This window comes from Pollachius pollachius (assembly GCF_949987615.1).
Source record: "Pollachius pollachius genome assembly, chromosome: 1".
Taxonomy (NCBI): Eukaryota; Metazoa; Chordata; class Actinopteri; order Gadiformes; family Gadidae; genus Pollachius; species Pollachius pollachius.
In genome coordinates this window covers 48851994-48869058 of record NC_136934.1, presented here as the reverse complement: position 1 = coordinate 48869058, position 17065 = coordinate 48851994, and the positions used below count along the sequence as shown (strand labels likewise).

The 17065-nt window shown below is 46.2% G+C and overlaps 1 protein-coding gene across 1 annotated transcript in view; it reads left to right on the top strand.

Annotated features, from left to right (window-relative positions):
* The window catches only part of cdkal1 (CDK5 regulatory subunit associated protein 1-like 1), a 224137-nt gene that overhangs the window by 188888 nt on the left and 18184 nt on the right, over positions 1-17065 (top strand). The window contains exon 13 of the mRNA XM_079730965.1: positions 13612-13695. Within this exon, the coding sequence (XP_079587091.1) occupies positions 13612-13695 (84 nt within the window). The remainder of the gene's footprint in view (positions 1-13611; positions 13696-17065) is intronic.

Here is a 17065-nt window from a genome sequence, read left to right as displayed (position 1 = left end):
CGCCGGGGTGTGTTGGTGCACGTGCGCCCTGCCCTCCACCACCCTCCTGCCACCCCCCCCCACCCACCCACCCCCCGAATCAATCATTCATGTCTTCCCAGCGCTAATGTGTTCTCCTTTGGAAACATCCACCATTTATAGACTGGCTCTCGCCACGGCGCAGACAAGTCGGGGAAGTGCTTTGACGTTGTGCTTGATTTTTTCTTCTTTTTCCTCCTATTGAACTGATTTCTCTTTTTTTTGCCCCCCCTTTTTCTTTTTGCCTCTTGGCTCACAAAGCCAAAGGAGAAAACGGGATGGGAAAGTGGGGGGGTTAGGGGGGAGAACAAGATAAATACAGATAATGAAGTTAATTTCCATCTGATGGATGATTGGTTCTCGCAGCAACTGGTGATAGGGGTAGATAAAGGGCTTTGATTGGTGGAGGGGGAGGGGAGTCATGCGGAATGACATCATGTTCTTCATCCGTCGATACGATGGACAATTTGGTCACTCAAAGGCTTTTCTCGCCCCGCCATTTAAAAATATTGGAATATTGATATAATATATCGAGCGATAATGGTGTGCAATCATATTTCGTCTCGTATGCCACCCTTAAATATTGAACTCGAGATTTTACACTGGAGTCAAATATAGACGCTCTACATTTAAGATCGAGATTTGTTCAAATCTGCATCAACCGATCAGACTTTGCTTGTCTAATCAATGTGCTCCAGACTGCCCAAGACCCTGTCTCCACCTGATGTCAGCTTCTGATGACCAGCACAAGTACTATGGGACCCTCACTGTCTCTCCAGATTATTGCAACAGCAGCCGGTTTGCATTTGTTGCTCCTCCTCGCCGCCACGGTAGTCTCATACAGATCCATACGAGAGGATGCATGTACGTATGCATCGCGTAGAGTCCGCATGGGGTCCATACGAAGTGCCCGCTGGCCTGGTGTTTTGTGTGTCACAGCTTTTCTGGGAAACCGCAGGCCACAACAAGCCGCCATGGCGCATTTGTCTTCACTCTCCATTCTCCCTGTCTGTGCTCGTTTGTGGTCCCCGTTTGGGTCATGGGTGACACAAAAGGTTCATGCTATAGTCTCTATAATGTGCAAGCACTGCTTTTGCCTGAATCCTGCAACCCACTCTTATTCTCTCGAAAGTTTGTTGGATATACCGAAATTCAGCGTAATCCGCATTGCTTCGTTCAGGCTTTAACTTAAGTAAAAAAATAACCCATAAACTAACACCGAACCATACACACATGGCATTTCTAAGTTGAGTGATTGGTACACTGCAATTTACCAATGTAGTACTTTTTTATCTGTATATTTTTGTTTTCAGAAGTTTCAGTCTGTTTTCAAAGGAGCGGAGAAGGCGATGGGGCATCCATCCATACATCTCGCTGAACTCCAAAAAAAAAAAGAGCCACAGTGCCTTTCGGGGAGATGGCCTCGCTGTACTTCATCATGCATATCATTCTGTCCAACGACACCCCTCAATATGCCCTACGGGGACTTACAATCGCGAGGGGGGCCTCGCAGTCGCTATGGATTGTGACCTTTTCACGCAGACTCAGAATCCCGAGTGTCAGCGCTTTCCCCAACCCCGACGTGGGCTCACTGTGGCACCACAGCACGTCGGCGGTGTGAGCCTTGCCTCGGGGCGGCTCTCAGTGTTCAGCGCTGCCACTGCCCCCCCCTTACTGCTGACACCTCTCCGCTCCTCCCTATAGGAAGCACGGCGGTTCACGGGGCCTTTCTTCCAGACGCCTCCGCCGAGACCTTTAACGTATATGTGTGTGCCAGCGACTCAGTCAGCGGTTTGTGACCCTCGCGGTCTGCCGCTTCTCATTCTCCTCCTCCTCCTCCTCCTCCTCTTCCTCCTCCTCCTCCTCCTCCTCCTCCTCCTCCTCCTCGCTGGACGAGCCGGAGCCCAAGGCTACCCGGCGTTCCACATCCAAGCGTTTTTCCCTTTTTTGATGGCCGATCGTGGGCTTTTTTTTTCCGCCACTGTAGAAGGCAGCATTTTTTTTTTGTGTTGGTACAAATATGTGCACTGTATGTATTTTCTATGGGGGCCTCTTTCTCCCAACTCTTACTCTGTCGCTATAGTGTCCTGACGCGTACATCTCTCAACTAGAGTTGCCTTAGTACCCCGCAATACCTTGTTTTTTTTTCTCCTCTTGGATCTTTTCAAACCCTGAAAGCAAAAAGGCACGTAATGCAAATGGAAAAAAAAAAAAGTATTTTCTTAAAGTTCCACTTTAGACTCCAAGGCCTCGGTTCTTGGTTGTTATGTCCTGGCCACATCGGGTCCCCCCCCCCCCCTGTGCCCCACGTCAACAGAGTACTTCACAGTCCATCACCGCGCCACTTCAACCTACAGCCAAGCCAGTTTGAGTTTTTTGCTTTTTCCACGTCGTAACTATTTTCACAATGCCTAAGAAAGATGCCTAGGCTTAATAGGTTGCAATGCATGGATTTGTTTGCTCTGAGGTTCCCTGTGTAGCAAGGGTTGTGGCCTTGGTTGTATGGTGTGTGGGTGGGACGTTAAGCAAGCGTGCTCCTGTATCTCCATCACAACGGGAGACAGTTGTTCTTTGAGCCCAAAGCGATGTCGGAAATGAACTTGCTTCGTTCTGACGGCAATTAAAACCAGGGTTAATGTCGGCATTTCCGGAGGTATAAGGGGCGAATGTTAATATATATATTTCTCTACAAACTTTCAGTGGTAACAGTTTATAATAAGGTGCCATAATAAATAGCAAACTAGTCATTGCCTAACCCTTTGTTAATATTTGTTAATTGTTACTAAAATATCTATTTGGCACAAGTTAATAGTTTTTTTTCACTGACCACAGAGTGTCGCTGGTTAGGGTTAGGGCCGTGTGTTAGGGTTAGGGTCGTGTGTTAGGGTTAGGGTCGTTTGTTAGGGTTAGGGCCGTGTGTTAGGGTTAGGGTCGTTTGTTAGGGTTAGGGCCGTGTGTTAGGGTTAGGGTCGTTTGTTAGGGTTAGGGCCGTGTGTTAGGGTTAGGGCCGTGTGTTAGGGTTAGGGCCGTGTGTTAGGGTTAGGGCCGTGTGTTAGGGTTAGGGTTAGGGTCATGTGTTAGGGTCGTTTGTTAGGGTTAGGGCCATGTGTTAGGGTTAGGGCCGTGTGTTAGGGTTAGGGCCGTGTGTTAGGGTTAGGGTCGTTTGTTAGGGTTAGGGTCGTGTGTTAGGGTTAGGGTCGTGTGTTAGGGTCGTTTGTTAGGGTTAGGGCCGTGTGTTAGGGTTAGGGCCGTGTGTTAGGGTTAGGGTTAGGGTCATGTGTTAGGGTCGTTTGTTAGGGTTAGGGCCATGTGTTAGGGTTAGGGCCGTGTGTTAGGGTTAGGGCCGTGTGTTAGGGTTAGGGTCGTTTGTTAGGGTTAGGGTCGTGTGTTAGGGTTAGGGTCGTGTGTTAGGGTCGTTTGTTAGGGTTAGGGCCGTGTGTTAGGGTTAGGGTCGTTTGTTAGGGTTAGGGTCGTGTGTTAGGGTTAGGGCCGTGTGTTAGGGTTAGGGCCGTGTGTTAGGGTTAGGGTCGTTTGTTAGGGTTAGGGTCGTGTGTTAGGGTTAGGGCCGTGTGTTAGGTTAAGGGCCGTGTGTTAGGGTTAGGGTTGTGTGTTAGGGTTATGCAACCAACTAATATTTAATTAATGATGAAAAAACGATTAACCTGTGCCAAATAGATATTTTAGTAACAATTAACAAATATTAACAATGGGTTAGGTTAATGACTAGTTTGCTATTTATTATGGCACCTTATTATAAAGTGTTACCCTTTTAGTCAATGACTAAAAAGTCAATACCTTTTCAGTCATTTTTACTGAACGGATAAATCGACCAATCGCATCGACCATCAGTGTTGGTCGTAAACGAAGGAGCTACCGGACGGACTAGCGGACTGCCCTCACAGCCACCGCTCTGGAGTCCGTCCGTCGGTGTTGTTTAAAGGACTCCCACAGACGCATTGTAATGAGGCCGGCCTCTCGGATAAAGCCAAGACAAACGCGGCCTAAACACGTCGTGTTTACTGTGTCGTCCCCCCTCTGCCTGTGGCCGGGTAGCTGCTGCCAATACATTTCTGCCTTATCAAAGCAGTTACACACGCGTCTCTCGCTCCACGGCGATGCCTAGGGGGCTCTCTGCGCAAGACAAATGGTATGTGTTTGCTGACGATACGCTGTTGTGCGCACGTCGGGGTCTGCACAGTGACTTCAGGTGCGGCCCCTGGTGCTAATCATCCTAATCATACCACAGTTGCTATCGCATGGGCTACAATTATAGATTTACATTAATGCACAGAATGCACTCGCATATGTTCACGCACACACACACATACAGACAGACACACAGACATACATACACACACACACACACACACAGTCATACACACACACACACACACACACACACACACACACACACACACACACTCTACAACGCAATGAGCCCTCCTAACATATAGTAAAGGGCCACAGGGACCCCTGAGACAATCATCCAACAGCTGAGCTCTGATTGATGCTACAGTGCATCAGTTCAAGGCTTGGTCTCCCTCATACACACACACACACACACACACACACACACACACACACACACACACACACACACACACACCACTAGCACACACACACACACACACACACGTGCTAACAAGCTAGCAAACCCCCGCTCACTAGTTGACACATCGAGCTATTTACATTGTGGCACGGCCCAGCAGCAATACAAGGGATTAAAACAACTGCATGAGATAAGTTGAAATACAACAGAATTGGAAGTTGTATTGAGCGAGGCGTCAGCGGCACAGTCGCTAAGCCGGGCCAGAGGCCGTTTGGGTATGTAGGGCAGGTCCAGTAAAGAATATAAAGTCAAAATGTGACATATTCTCACCAGAGCCTAAAGTTTATTCTCCATGTGCTGTACACAGGGTTAAGCACCGTATGTGTACATATTATGTTGTGTTATTTTGTGTGTGTGTGTGTGTGTGTGTGTGGGAGGGAGCGAGCGAATAAAAAAACATGTCATTGATTGATGTTTCTGTGGCGCTCATCCTGTGTTTTCTGCCATGTCTTCATTTTGACATGATTCATTTCAGCATCCAAGACATATACACAGCCCACAGGCCTTTCTGAAAGCCACTCTGTGTGTGTGTATGTGTGTGTGTGTGTGTGTGTGTGTGTGTGTGTGCATGTGTGTGTCAGATATCTATCCTTCGTCAACAAACTAGATATGTCATTCGGATTGTGCACTGGATTGTCTTCTCTGTCTGTTAACTGAAATTGATGAGCCAATCAGCTGAGTGTGTGTGTGCGTGTGCAGTTGTACATACTTGATAATGCATGGTGCGTTTGTGTAAATGGGTTTCAGGTTACTTTGTGTATCCAAGTTTATGTGTGTGAATGGGTGTGTGTGTGTGTGTGTGTGTCTCTGTGTGAGTGAGTGTGTCTCTATGTGAATGAGTGTGTTTCACGGTTTATCTGAGTTATATTTTCACCTAGAGACAGGACAAGTGTCACAAAGCATTCCCAGTCCCTCGTCACCAAAATGGAAATTGATAAACCAAATCAAGTGTCTGTAACTCAACATCATATGGCTGCACACGGTACCTCCCTCTGTCACGAACCCTCTCCATTTCACCCTCTCCCTGTATCGGCCTCATCTATAACATACATCCAATGTAGGTTTTTGGTGCAATATTATTAGAGCTTAAAAGTCGTATTATGCAAGACTTTTATTATTATTATTATTATTATTGGTTTGTTCTGCCATTCAACCACAAATCATTCACATTGATTGATATATACATAAACATGGATTCGGATCCATACAAAATCTTTGTTTTGTAACAAATGGAAAACTTTTGATTATGATCTATTTTGCTGTCTTGATGTAAAAAAAAAAAGAAAGCCTTTTCTTTGCTTTGCTACATAAGGGACTCAGACAATAAGTTATAGATGACTTTAAGACACAACAGCACATCTCAAAGAATATGCTATACATCTCTATGGTTTCTTTGCCGTGTCCTTGTGTTGCTTATCTTTTATCTAACACAAAACCGGCTTCCCGCATTATCAATGGAGTCTCTCTCAGACTGCGGACGCAGTGTGTTAAAATGAGTGCGTTGTCTCTCCATTGGCTCTCGGCAGCTGAGCTGTTTATCGATGCGTCCACATAATGTTGAAATTGTTATGTGAAGATATTGACTGGGAATCGGCTTCAATGATGTCTTTCCTGTTCTTGAGAATCATTACGTTGAAGTCTGCCATGTTATTTCTGTGCTGTCGTTTTAAGTGTATATCGAACGATGCACAGATACTTATCGCCCAGCTCTACCACAAAGAAAACATACTTTTGCCCCCTTGTCTGGGCACGTGAGGGAGCATGGTCTGTGTTTGTACGTGTGTGTGTGTGTGTGTGCGTGGGCCTGTGTGTCTGTGCGTGCCTATATGTGTGTGTGTGCCTGTGCGTCCACACAGTATGCACACATGAGAGGAATATTTTCAAAGCACCCTAGAGGGAAGGAGTGTGCACTAATGGGATCGGGGAGTGAGTGTGTGTGTGTGTGTGTGTGTGTGTGTGTGTGTGTGTGTGTGTGTGTGTGTGTGTGTGTGTGTGTGTGTGTGTGTGTGTGTCCGGGAGGGCGGGGGGAGATGCAGGTGCACAGGCGCTGTGTTGAGCCAAAAAGCTGTCTCACTTGACTGCCTCTGTTCAGAGGGAGAGACAGGGGTAGAGAATACAGGGGTAGGGGGGCCGCTATAGATCTGGCACGTATACACACTCACACACGCACGGGGGCACACGCACACACACACACACACACACACACACACACACACACACACGCTCGCGCACACACAGTCATTGAGGCTTGCCAAGTCAGGGACGTATAGCAGCATAATTGTTATTCAGCCAGCTTAATGAGACACCCGGACCTGTGTGTGTGTGTGTGTGTGTGTGTGTGTTACTGCGATGCCTGCATATTTGTGCCTATGTTTCGCTTCTTTCGTTTTTTCCTGTTTCTATGAGGCTGTGGGTGTGTGGTACGTTTTTCGGTCAATTGTCTTCCCTTTTCAATGCACAGCACGCCCAATCTCCCATCCAGCCTCATTCATCAAGGACGAATTCTATGCAACACTTGACAAAACATATACCTTCGGCTGTAAGGTGCGCCTCTTTCGCACAAAAAAATCTGTCTGTAATTGTCGCAGAAAACTGAGGATGATCCTTGCTGATTTTGCACCCATTCACCTCGTTTCAAATGTACAAAAGCCACAATGACAAAAACAATTCTTGTGAAAGGGTGGCATGGTGCATTTTCTCTCTACTTTTCTAAAGCATCACCCTAATGTCGCAATTATAAACTCTTAGTAGCTGTGACATCTTTTTATTTTTCTTCTTTCGTTTATTTGACCGGGCCGTCACAGATCAACAGCATTTCTGTAAAAGAGTAAGAGTTGGACGGGAAGACTAATTTACATCTGCAGTCCCCGGGCAGGTCAGATGATACATAATACATTATGCTTATAAAATGGCATCATTAATACAACACTTATGGACGGACTGAGCCTGAATCACTAAGGGAGAGACGTACGATGGATACAGAAGATGTTGACTTTAGCATATTCAACAGACATAAAACAACGCAACGGTAAACATGGTCTTTTAGAAAATGTATGGATGAATATGGCTTATTTATGTTTCTCTTTCTACAATCAAAATGATAATTTCAGTCATAGCGAGAGGCACATACCTTTTCCATATTTTTCCTTTGAATAATATAAACTTGTCTGTGAAATTCCCAGCGGTATGAATTTGAAATGTGAAATATAAAAGCACATTTGGGGTCACTGACAGACTGTGTAGAGGACCTTAGAGAGGCTGAGTGTGTGTGTGTGTGTGTGTGTGTGTGTGTGTGTGTGTGTTGGCCAGGGTCCACTTGGAATGTGCTGCATTACTGGCTGTAATTGTCATGCTAAAGGCCTGTGCCAATAGATGGGGTAACACTGACAAACACACAGGAATATTCTCTCTCTCTCTCTCTTTCTCGCTCTCTCTCTCGCTCTCTCTCGCTCTCACTCTCGCTCTCTCTCTCTCTCTCTCTCTCGCTCTCGCTCACTCATGTTTTTGTGTCTCTGTCCTTGCCTCTGCCTGTCTGTGTGTGTGTGCGTGCTTCCCTAAGGCCCACCTGAAGAGAGGGGTAAGGGTCCGGCCTCAAGAGGGATTAACATAAGAGTTAGAACTTCTGTGCATGAAATTATGCAGCCCCCCCCCACACACACACACACCCACAGACACACACACACACACACACACACACACACACACACACACACACACCCACAGACACACAGGTATTTGAAGCCAAGGCGGCGGAGCTTAGGTCTTCCTCAGAGTGTCTCCCTGGCTCCGGGGGGCACTTAGCTGGTTAGCAGGAGTGTTTGTGTCTCAGTCTGGACCAAAGTTCAAGGACAGGCAAACCAAACACACACGCACGCACACACACACACACACACACACACACACAAAACCACTTCCCCTACGTTATTCTGTCTTTCCATCTTCCTCTTCCTGCGTTATGTACTCAGCTCGACCTTTGCTTGGCCCGGCCAGCCCCTTTCTCCTCGCCGTTTCCCCGTGCCCGAACGGACGGCCATCAGCTCGAGGGACCTCCACGCCATGCGGTCGCTTTGATTATTCACCGACGTCCATTCACAAAACTGCCGCCTCAAAGGTGTTTTTTAGATTGCGCTTTCGCAATGTCCCCTTAGCGGGTGAACTTTTCCTCGTAATCAAGCTCCCAGGAGCCACAATCAATAAATCAAAACGTTTCCTTGTATTAATTTGGCAGGTGAGATAGCAGGGGTGCCTGCTCTATCAGTTTGTAAACTAAACAGAGACTGTTGTTGTAGTGTGCTTGTTTGGCTGATAGATTACAGCTCTCTGCTGAATCGGCCTTGACCTGACCTTGAGCGCCGATAACTAGTGCTATGGTAGTTATTTGCCACTTTCCGATATTACGCTAGTCAGAGCTAATTGTTAAAGTTGTGACCAGAGATTGACCGACATGGGTCTAAAGCAACAAGACAAAACAACATAGAAATGCAGTCAGTGTAAGTGATACAACCTCGAGGAAAGACACAACAGGGTGAATATTGTATCGGTGTGCTGCTGCATGGATGGGTGAACACGCGCCCATGCAGCTGGCATTGTTGAAGCTTGTGTTTATTGGCCTGTTAGGCAAGGCAACTTTATTTACATAGAACTTTTCATACACGAGTCAGACTCAAAGAGCCTCACATACAAAACATTGTCATACATTAAAAATGAAATAATAAAATAAAATAGATACGTTAGCTTGTTTTTCCTCCGTTGGGTTTGACTTCTGGTGACGGGAAGCATCCACCTGATAGCAGGCATGTGCTAAGAGAATGAATCAAATACCGGAGACCTTAGCTTAAATGACATAGATGAGGCGGGGGGGGGGGGGGGGGGGGGGTGAGAGATGCTAGCTGAAGCACGCTCAGGAGACTAGCCTGGATGGGGATTTCCCTTCTAAAAAAAATGGGGGCTAATGCAGCTCTGTATATCTCCGGCTTAAGGAGGAGTCTTTAAGCTGTCTCTACTCTTTCTAAGGTTTTATTTGATGTCATGTTCTTCTGTCCCTGTTTTTAATACCCTGCCGATTCAACCCCACTCGTTTCTTCAGTTCTCGGGTGCTTGATTCAGTGTATATATTCTTTGTCTTTTAAAATGCCTTTTCTTTCTTTCTTTCTTTCTCTCCTTTCTTCACTCCGACCTGCTCCGTGCCGCCCCCTCCCTGAAAGGGTTCTTTCAAAGACAATACAATTAAATAGCCTTCGCCAGTGTTTCATGTGGCTCTGTGTGCAGTCTGTAATTAGGCCTGTTGTTTGCACAAGTATGCGGGGGGAAAATCCACGATTGGATTGGATGTCTGCGGGTGTTTGCGGGGAAAAGGGTGATGAACACAAGAGTGGAACCATGCTATGCTTAGATTAGGGCAGGGGCAAACTTACTATTATTTTCATAGTCGACTAAACTAACGATTATTGCTTTTCGGATTAATTGTTTGGTCTAGAAAGTGTCGTTGATAATTGCAAATTCCATCGCAAGTCACCGGAGTCTAAAGCAATGTCTTACATTTGCTTGCTTTGTCGGACAAATAGCAACAGTATTGATTTTATAATGATCCATGAAGCAAATATTATAAGTTTGTTTAAAGCAGCAAATGTTTGGTATTTGTACGTGACGAATTACCTGAACGATTAATCGATTATAAAAATGTTATAAGATCCAAGTTAGAAGCCAAAGTATCGATGAACCAAGCGAAATCTAAATGTATTCATAGAAAAGCCACATGAGAAGTGACCTACTCATTGCCAAGTGTTCCCTGAGTACAATGTAGGTTAAAGTACAAGTTAACATGCAGCGGCCCCATCGGAATGATTACAAATAAACAAAATGTATACATGATAACTAAAATGAGACGGTGAATTAGAAATTATGAAACACAGTTAAGCGTAAAACAAAACAGCCCTCAGATTTGATGTCCATAATGAGCCCTCTAAAATCCATAGAACTGCAGTTTAAGATGGTTTTGGATAGTTTTCCAAATACTGCATTCAACAAACACAGCGTGAAAAGAAAAGGTGAACTACCTAGAATGTTGATGCATAAGAATTTGTTATACCGCTTGTGAATGTGTCTCTACCCTGTCCTGTAATGGAGGTATCGTGACGTAGGTCTGCAGGTGAATACATTCGCGTTTTGCAGAAGGTATTCGCCCCGCGGTGCAAAAAACATAAAACTATAAAAAATCATATCCGCAGTCCCCCTAATATACTTCCCCGTCGTGATTTATGTGCCGCTGTCTGTGTCGTCTGTCAGCACGTCTACACAGGTGCGATCTACAGTTGAAAAGACTAGACACACACTTGTAGACATTAAGGGTGGAGTTCGGAAAGGGTACATGAAGGGATGAGAGGAGAGAAGGAAGGGGGTAGGTGGGATAAGGAATGATAAAGTTGAAGGGGTTCGACGTCGATGGAACTTTAAGAAGGTTCTCACTAACTCATCGTAAAGGGTAGGCGTCGATTGTCAGTATCCTAAGACCCTTATATGAAATGTAGGGTGTTTCATTTCTTCGCCTACATATTGAGAAGCGTATTGTCCGCGGACAATGACATCTACTTCCAGATCTGTACGGAGACGCTTTCAGATGCGAACGTGCCGCAGTTAACCCATCCATCAAAGCGCCCCTGTCACTTCGGCTAGCAGACACGTCTGACTCCAACGTAGGAGGCTTAAAAAACGCCATGAACGACTAGCAGACGCCACGCCGAAGCAATCAAGCGGCAATATCACGCGGCTGAAGCCCCAGTTCCTTTGCTTTACTCAAGTCACACAAAAAACCCATAAAGCGGCTTGCTAAATAGCCCGCGTGTCAAAGTATTCATCTCAAAGTGCGGACATCTTCAGTGTACTCTGGCTTTGTGCTGAAAGGACTCCTGTGGCACGGACGAATGGGAAGTGTTATTGGAAATAAAGGAGGGAGTGAGGCTGAGTGCACCTCGACACATACGTGCGCACACATGTATCGACACACGCCACGGCATGAAAGTATACTTCAGGGCCACATGGACCATGGGGCGCATTTTTGAGCTTGTTAGTCTCTATTGGTGTTCTGTTGGCTTAAAGTTACATAAATACACTAAATTCTTTACTCGCCTATAGTCAGCACCAGCCTTGTCGGTGAATAGGAAGAAAACTCCAAAGTTATTGAAAAGTAAAGCGTGTTCACACCATCATAACGCATTTGTTTAGGCCATTGCTTTCGCTCATAGAAAGCATGGCTGTCTTGTGTTCGCATTTTCAATTACGTTTGTGGCCTAGTATTTCAAGTAAATAGTTTGGTGCTTGTTGTGTGTGTTTTTATGGTATGTGTGTGTGTTTGTATGGTGTGTGTGTACCTTATCTAAGAGGCACCCATAGCCTCTTAACATCAAAACCAGAAGTGAAGTGGCGGGTTGGCCTTGAGGTTGTAATAAAGTGATGAACCGTGCTAATAGAATGATGAACAACATCCATAACATACTCCACTACACTCCCGCTCATCTGAAGGCCTGGGAATAGAGTGGAGGTTGGATTAGGCTAGGCGCTTGTTCCCAGTAAACCACACACACACATATATACTCACGCACGCACGCACACACACACACACACACACACACACTCTTTTCCCCCCCAATCAACAGCAAGTACTAATGTGGTGCACTAATGGACATCTATGGTAAAGAGGGTCAAATGTATTTACCTGTTTCCTAATGCAACAGGTGTTTTGGCCTGCAATTTTACTCTCTACAGGCTGTTCCCTCTCTTTTAGCAGACTGATATTTCCAACATATCTCCTTAACTGCTTGGTAAGGAAAGCTAGTTTTGCAAATTATATGTTGAGTACACAAATTGGAATTCATTCCCCTTAAACGAATAAGCAACTGTTCATTTGAGTGGAATGATGTTACGAAACACTCATTCAGTAAGCTTGGTTCTGAATGCTTTACATGTGTATTCACAACCCGTGGTGTAAAGGCTGCTCCTTACAACCATGATAGTCCGACCAATCAGATGGCAGCCAAGCTCAAATCTGGGTTACACTTTATTTCGCTGTATATTTGTTTCGACCAATCATGTCGCTGGAGAAAGAGACCTTGAAAGCCTGTGATTGCACAAGAACACAAACTTGGCCAGAAGGTAAAGAACTGTGAAAACGTGTCCGTAAAGGTTTCTAATGAACTCTGTGTCGACTGGCCACTGTAGAAATCCCCTTCTGAAAACTTCTCTCGCACAAGTTTTATTCTGTAGAATATTTCCATAATGAAACGGGAAAATGTCTGGTAAGGTTGGCCGGCTGAGTTGATCTTAACCAGAATTAGACTGTGATATGGGAACAAATCACGAAAACAATAACTTTGTATTGAAACCATCATAAATCATGAATGGTATTTTGTCTTTGATTATCTTTCCCTGTTTCCTTTTCTTTTGTTAGATTACCACTTAATAAGTCTTTATTTTAAAGTGGTGTGTGTGTGGGTGTGTGTGCTTTACTCATTAAGAGTAATGAATGATTTGGTCTTTCATTTTGATTTATTCATTTTACATTATAAAAGGTTTTTTTTTCCCTCTTTTTGACTCATAACGCTGCAGTCATGGCAACTGAAGTTAGTGTAATTAACACCTCACCTACTCTTTTAATTGGCTCATCAAGACACTATTGTTGTTAAAGGCCAATGTTTGAGCTGTTGTTCGTCATGCTACAAATATTTTTTATTGGGAGCTGTGTGCGCGCGTGTGTTTGTGTCTGTGTGTGTAAGACAGTGAGAACTAGCATTTGTTTTTTCTATAGGTTGGATTCATATAGGTTCATATCATATGCATGCAGTGTACGCACACACATTCTGCCATGCGTGTACACAAACATGCATTCACAAATACAAAGGCTTAAGGTGCCTTTGATGAAAGCGTTAATATTAAAAATCTCTCTCTCTCTCTCTCTCTCTCTCTCTCTCTCTCTCTCCCCCCCCCCCCAGATAGGGGAGAGACAGAAGGTGCTGGTGACGGAGGAATCGTTCGATGCCCAGTACTTCGTGGCTCACAACAAATTCTACGAACAGGTAAAGTCTCGCCAACGACACATCTCGCGCACCACCCAACCAGCGTCGGGCGCCTTGCGTCGCGTTATTTGATTTTCAACAATGTGTCGGTTTTGTCAAGTAAGCATCGCCGTCAGAGCGGGAATTCTTTCAAAAGAACCCCACGCGCCATACAGCCCAGCGAACGCCCCCGCACTGTAACATTATCTCTAATAGGTAAAGCACAGCTCTAGGAGTTAAGGGTTTAGGTCTATTTGCAGTTTGTTTTGGTGGTGGTGGTGGTGGTGGTGGTGGTGGTGGTGGTGGTGGTGGTGGTGGTGGTGCGGCGCTCGGCGCACTTCGGGGCCCCAGCGGGGGGCCACACTGCGGGGCCCACCACCGTCTGAAGTAGGCGAGGAGGAATGTGTCGTTCTGTGGGGTCGGGTGGGTGTGTTGGGGACACACAGGATCGTTTTTGGCGCGAGATAACAGCCGTTTTTCTAATATATATTTATATATATATATATAGATGTCATTTTTTTTACTATACCAACATTAAGGTCAGCCCTAAAGACATGATCATTTCCTCCTGCCCACGCTCTGTGAAACGCACACACACACACACACACACACACACACACACACGCGCAGCTTCAAAGACCCTCTACCGACCTGTGAAGGATTTCACTTTCAAACATCTTCAAATAAATCAATTTCCCCTCTGCTTTAAGCCGTCATCAGAAGCCTGTTTGAAGTTGTGCTTTTATTATTGAGGTGGGGTTGCTGGAGGTGGAGGCGTTGGGGGGTGGTGGTGGTGGTGGTGGTCATAATTTTGGCTTCACTTCCACTCCTCGCTCCTCCCCATCTGCTCTGTCGTTTACACTGCGGGCTAAGCGAGGAACACGTGTCACTCTGTGTGTGTGTGTGTGTGTCTGTGTCTGTGTGCGTGCGCGCGTGTGTGTGTTCACACGATCGCATAAGCAACATTTTTCATGCATTTGCAATATTTTCTGAAATGCAGCGCACACAATGCTGCTGGAGGCTTGTGTGGGGGGAGGGAGGGAGGGAGGGAGGGAGAGAGGGAGGGAGGGAGGGAGGGAGGGATAAGTGTGTGGCCGGGGGCGGTGAGGGGAGGGTAGAGTGAGAGTGAGTCCATGTCTATGTTTGATGTTTCAACACCGGTCATATCCCGTCAGACAGGAGGCTGTGAAGAGTGGACTGTGTGAAACACGTTGAGGTTTGTAGCAGTATGATCATTAATCTAACCTGTCCGGCACCCCCCAACTCAACACACACACACACACACACCGTGATGATGGATGAATTAGCCCCAATAGACGTGCATGTGCTCGTATAGCAGAGACGCGAGCACACACCCATCTGTGCTACATGTTTAATTTTTATTGTAGATTCTTCTGACAATTATAGATTAAAAACTAAGTGTTAGACTTCCAAATTGCGTTGATACTTTTCTTTTCATATGGTATATTGCAGGTGGTTACAGCATGTATAACGTGACACTTTTTGCTCAAGCTTTAGCAGGCTGCAGTTCACTTACCAGCCAAAGGGGTCAGTAAGTGAGTAGTGATTCTGACAGGTTGTCCCTTTAACTCGTTACTAAAGACATTATTGCATGAGAGGGGGCCTTCTCTATACTTCCCATGTGCTGGTTTATTATTATTATAATTATTTCCTGCCTTGCTGTCATGCTACACCTACCTTATACAAATCCTCACCATGGTCATTTATTCGACAGGAGAATTGAGCATCTATCTTGTCAGTATTTCCCAACTGAAACATTTCGGGCACACTTTGGATAAAACCACTGCACATCTCACATCTCCTCGTCCCAAAGTCATTCTCATGAGTTGAAACACGCACACACACACACACACACACACACACACACACACACACACACACACACACACACACACACACACACACACACACACACACATACAATCACACACACATAAATACAAAGACCCACACACACCATCACCACCATTAAACGCACACAGGGGGACACACAGAATCTCAAAGGATGCAGAAGGACTAAATGGTGGTTCTCTACCATAGTGTTGCAGAGTCAGGGAAGGTGAGGAAAGGTGAGGCCGAGTGACAGCAGGGCACTCGGAGGGGGGGCGTAAGTGGCTGGAGCTTGGTGGTGGTGGTGGAGGGAGAGGGCTTGTAACACCAGAGAGGAGGAATAAAAGATCCATCAGACAGGTGGAACTGAACAGATTGTGTGCGTGTCTGTGTGTGAGACCGAGTGTGTGGAAGGGTTCACAAGTGTGAGTGTTTCTTTTTGTGGAGAGAGAGACAGAGAGAGAGAGAGAGAGAGAGAGAGAGAATGGACAGACGGACATAATGAAGGCCGTCAGTAAGTGCCACGACCCGGTTGAAATGAGACGGACTAAGAGTTGCGTCGCAGTGAGCGAGGGAAGAGAAAGGGGAGCGGGAGAGAGACACAGAGACACAGAGAGAGAGAGGTGTGAGCTTTAGCGGGAATCACCTCTGGCCCGGCTCCTTGCGCCGTAGAGACGCCTATCTTAGCTGGCAGCACTAATAGGCAACCCATCCCACCTGGCCCCCCCCCCTTCCCGCCGCCACTCCCCCACACAGGCGGGGGTGTGAGGGTGTAATACTTTCAACTAACCTGATGAGGGTATGATCGTGTGTGTGTGTGTGTGTGTGTGTGTGTGTGAGTGTGTGTGTGTGTAGCAGCGATTCACCGGTGAGACCTGACAAGCTTTCATCATTTAATCACCTTGTAATGGGCCTCAGATGACCCTCCAACTCTCTCGCTCCCTCGCTCCATCTCTCTCTCTCTCTCTCTCTCTCTCTCTCTCTCCTCTGTCTCTCGACCCGGAGAGAGGGAGGGAAACACACATGCAGCTTCCTGCTGCTCTGCATGTCTACTCCCAGAGCAGATTAGTGGGGGGCTACACGCAAACGCGCAGACACACACACACACGCACACACACACACACACACACACACACACACACACACACACACACACAGTGGTGAGCAGTGGGCTCTGTGTTCTGCCCCGGTGGGACCCTACCATTACATCCTTTTGACTCATCACATCTGTTTGTACGCCCCCACTCACCTGCCACATGTTCCAAGACCGCTGGCAGGCCCGAATGAGTTTAACACAACGGTCCGGCCACTTAACACAACTTGTTGTGTACACACCATTTGGGACATTATGTGCAGCAGGTAAAGGTGGGGGGGGAGAGAGAGAGAGAGAGAGAGAGAGAGAGAGAGAGAGAGAGAGAGAGAGAGGTGTATTGTTTTCCAAACACACACGCTTAACGTCATTGTTAATGTTTCACCCTTATTCAAAAACATTTGGTGATCGTTTGGAAATGTACTTGGCACCGCGGGGATTCATTCACTT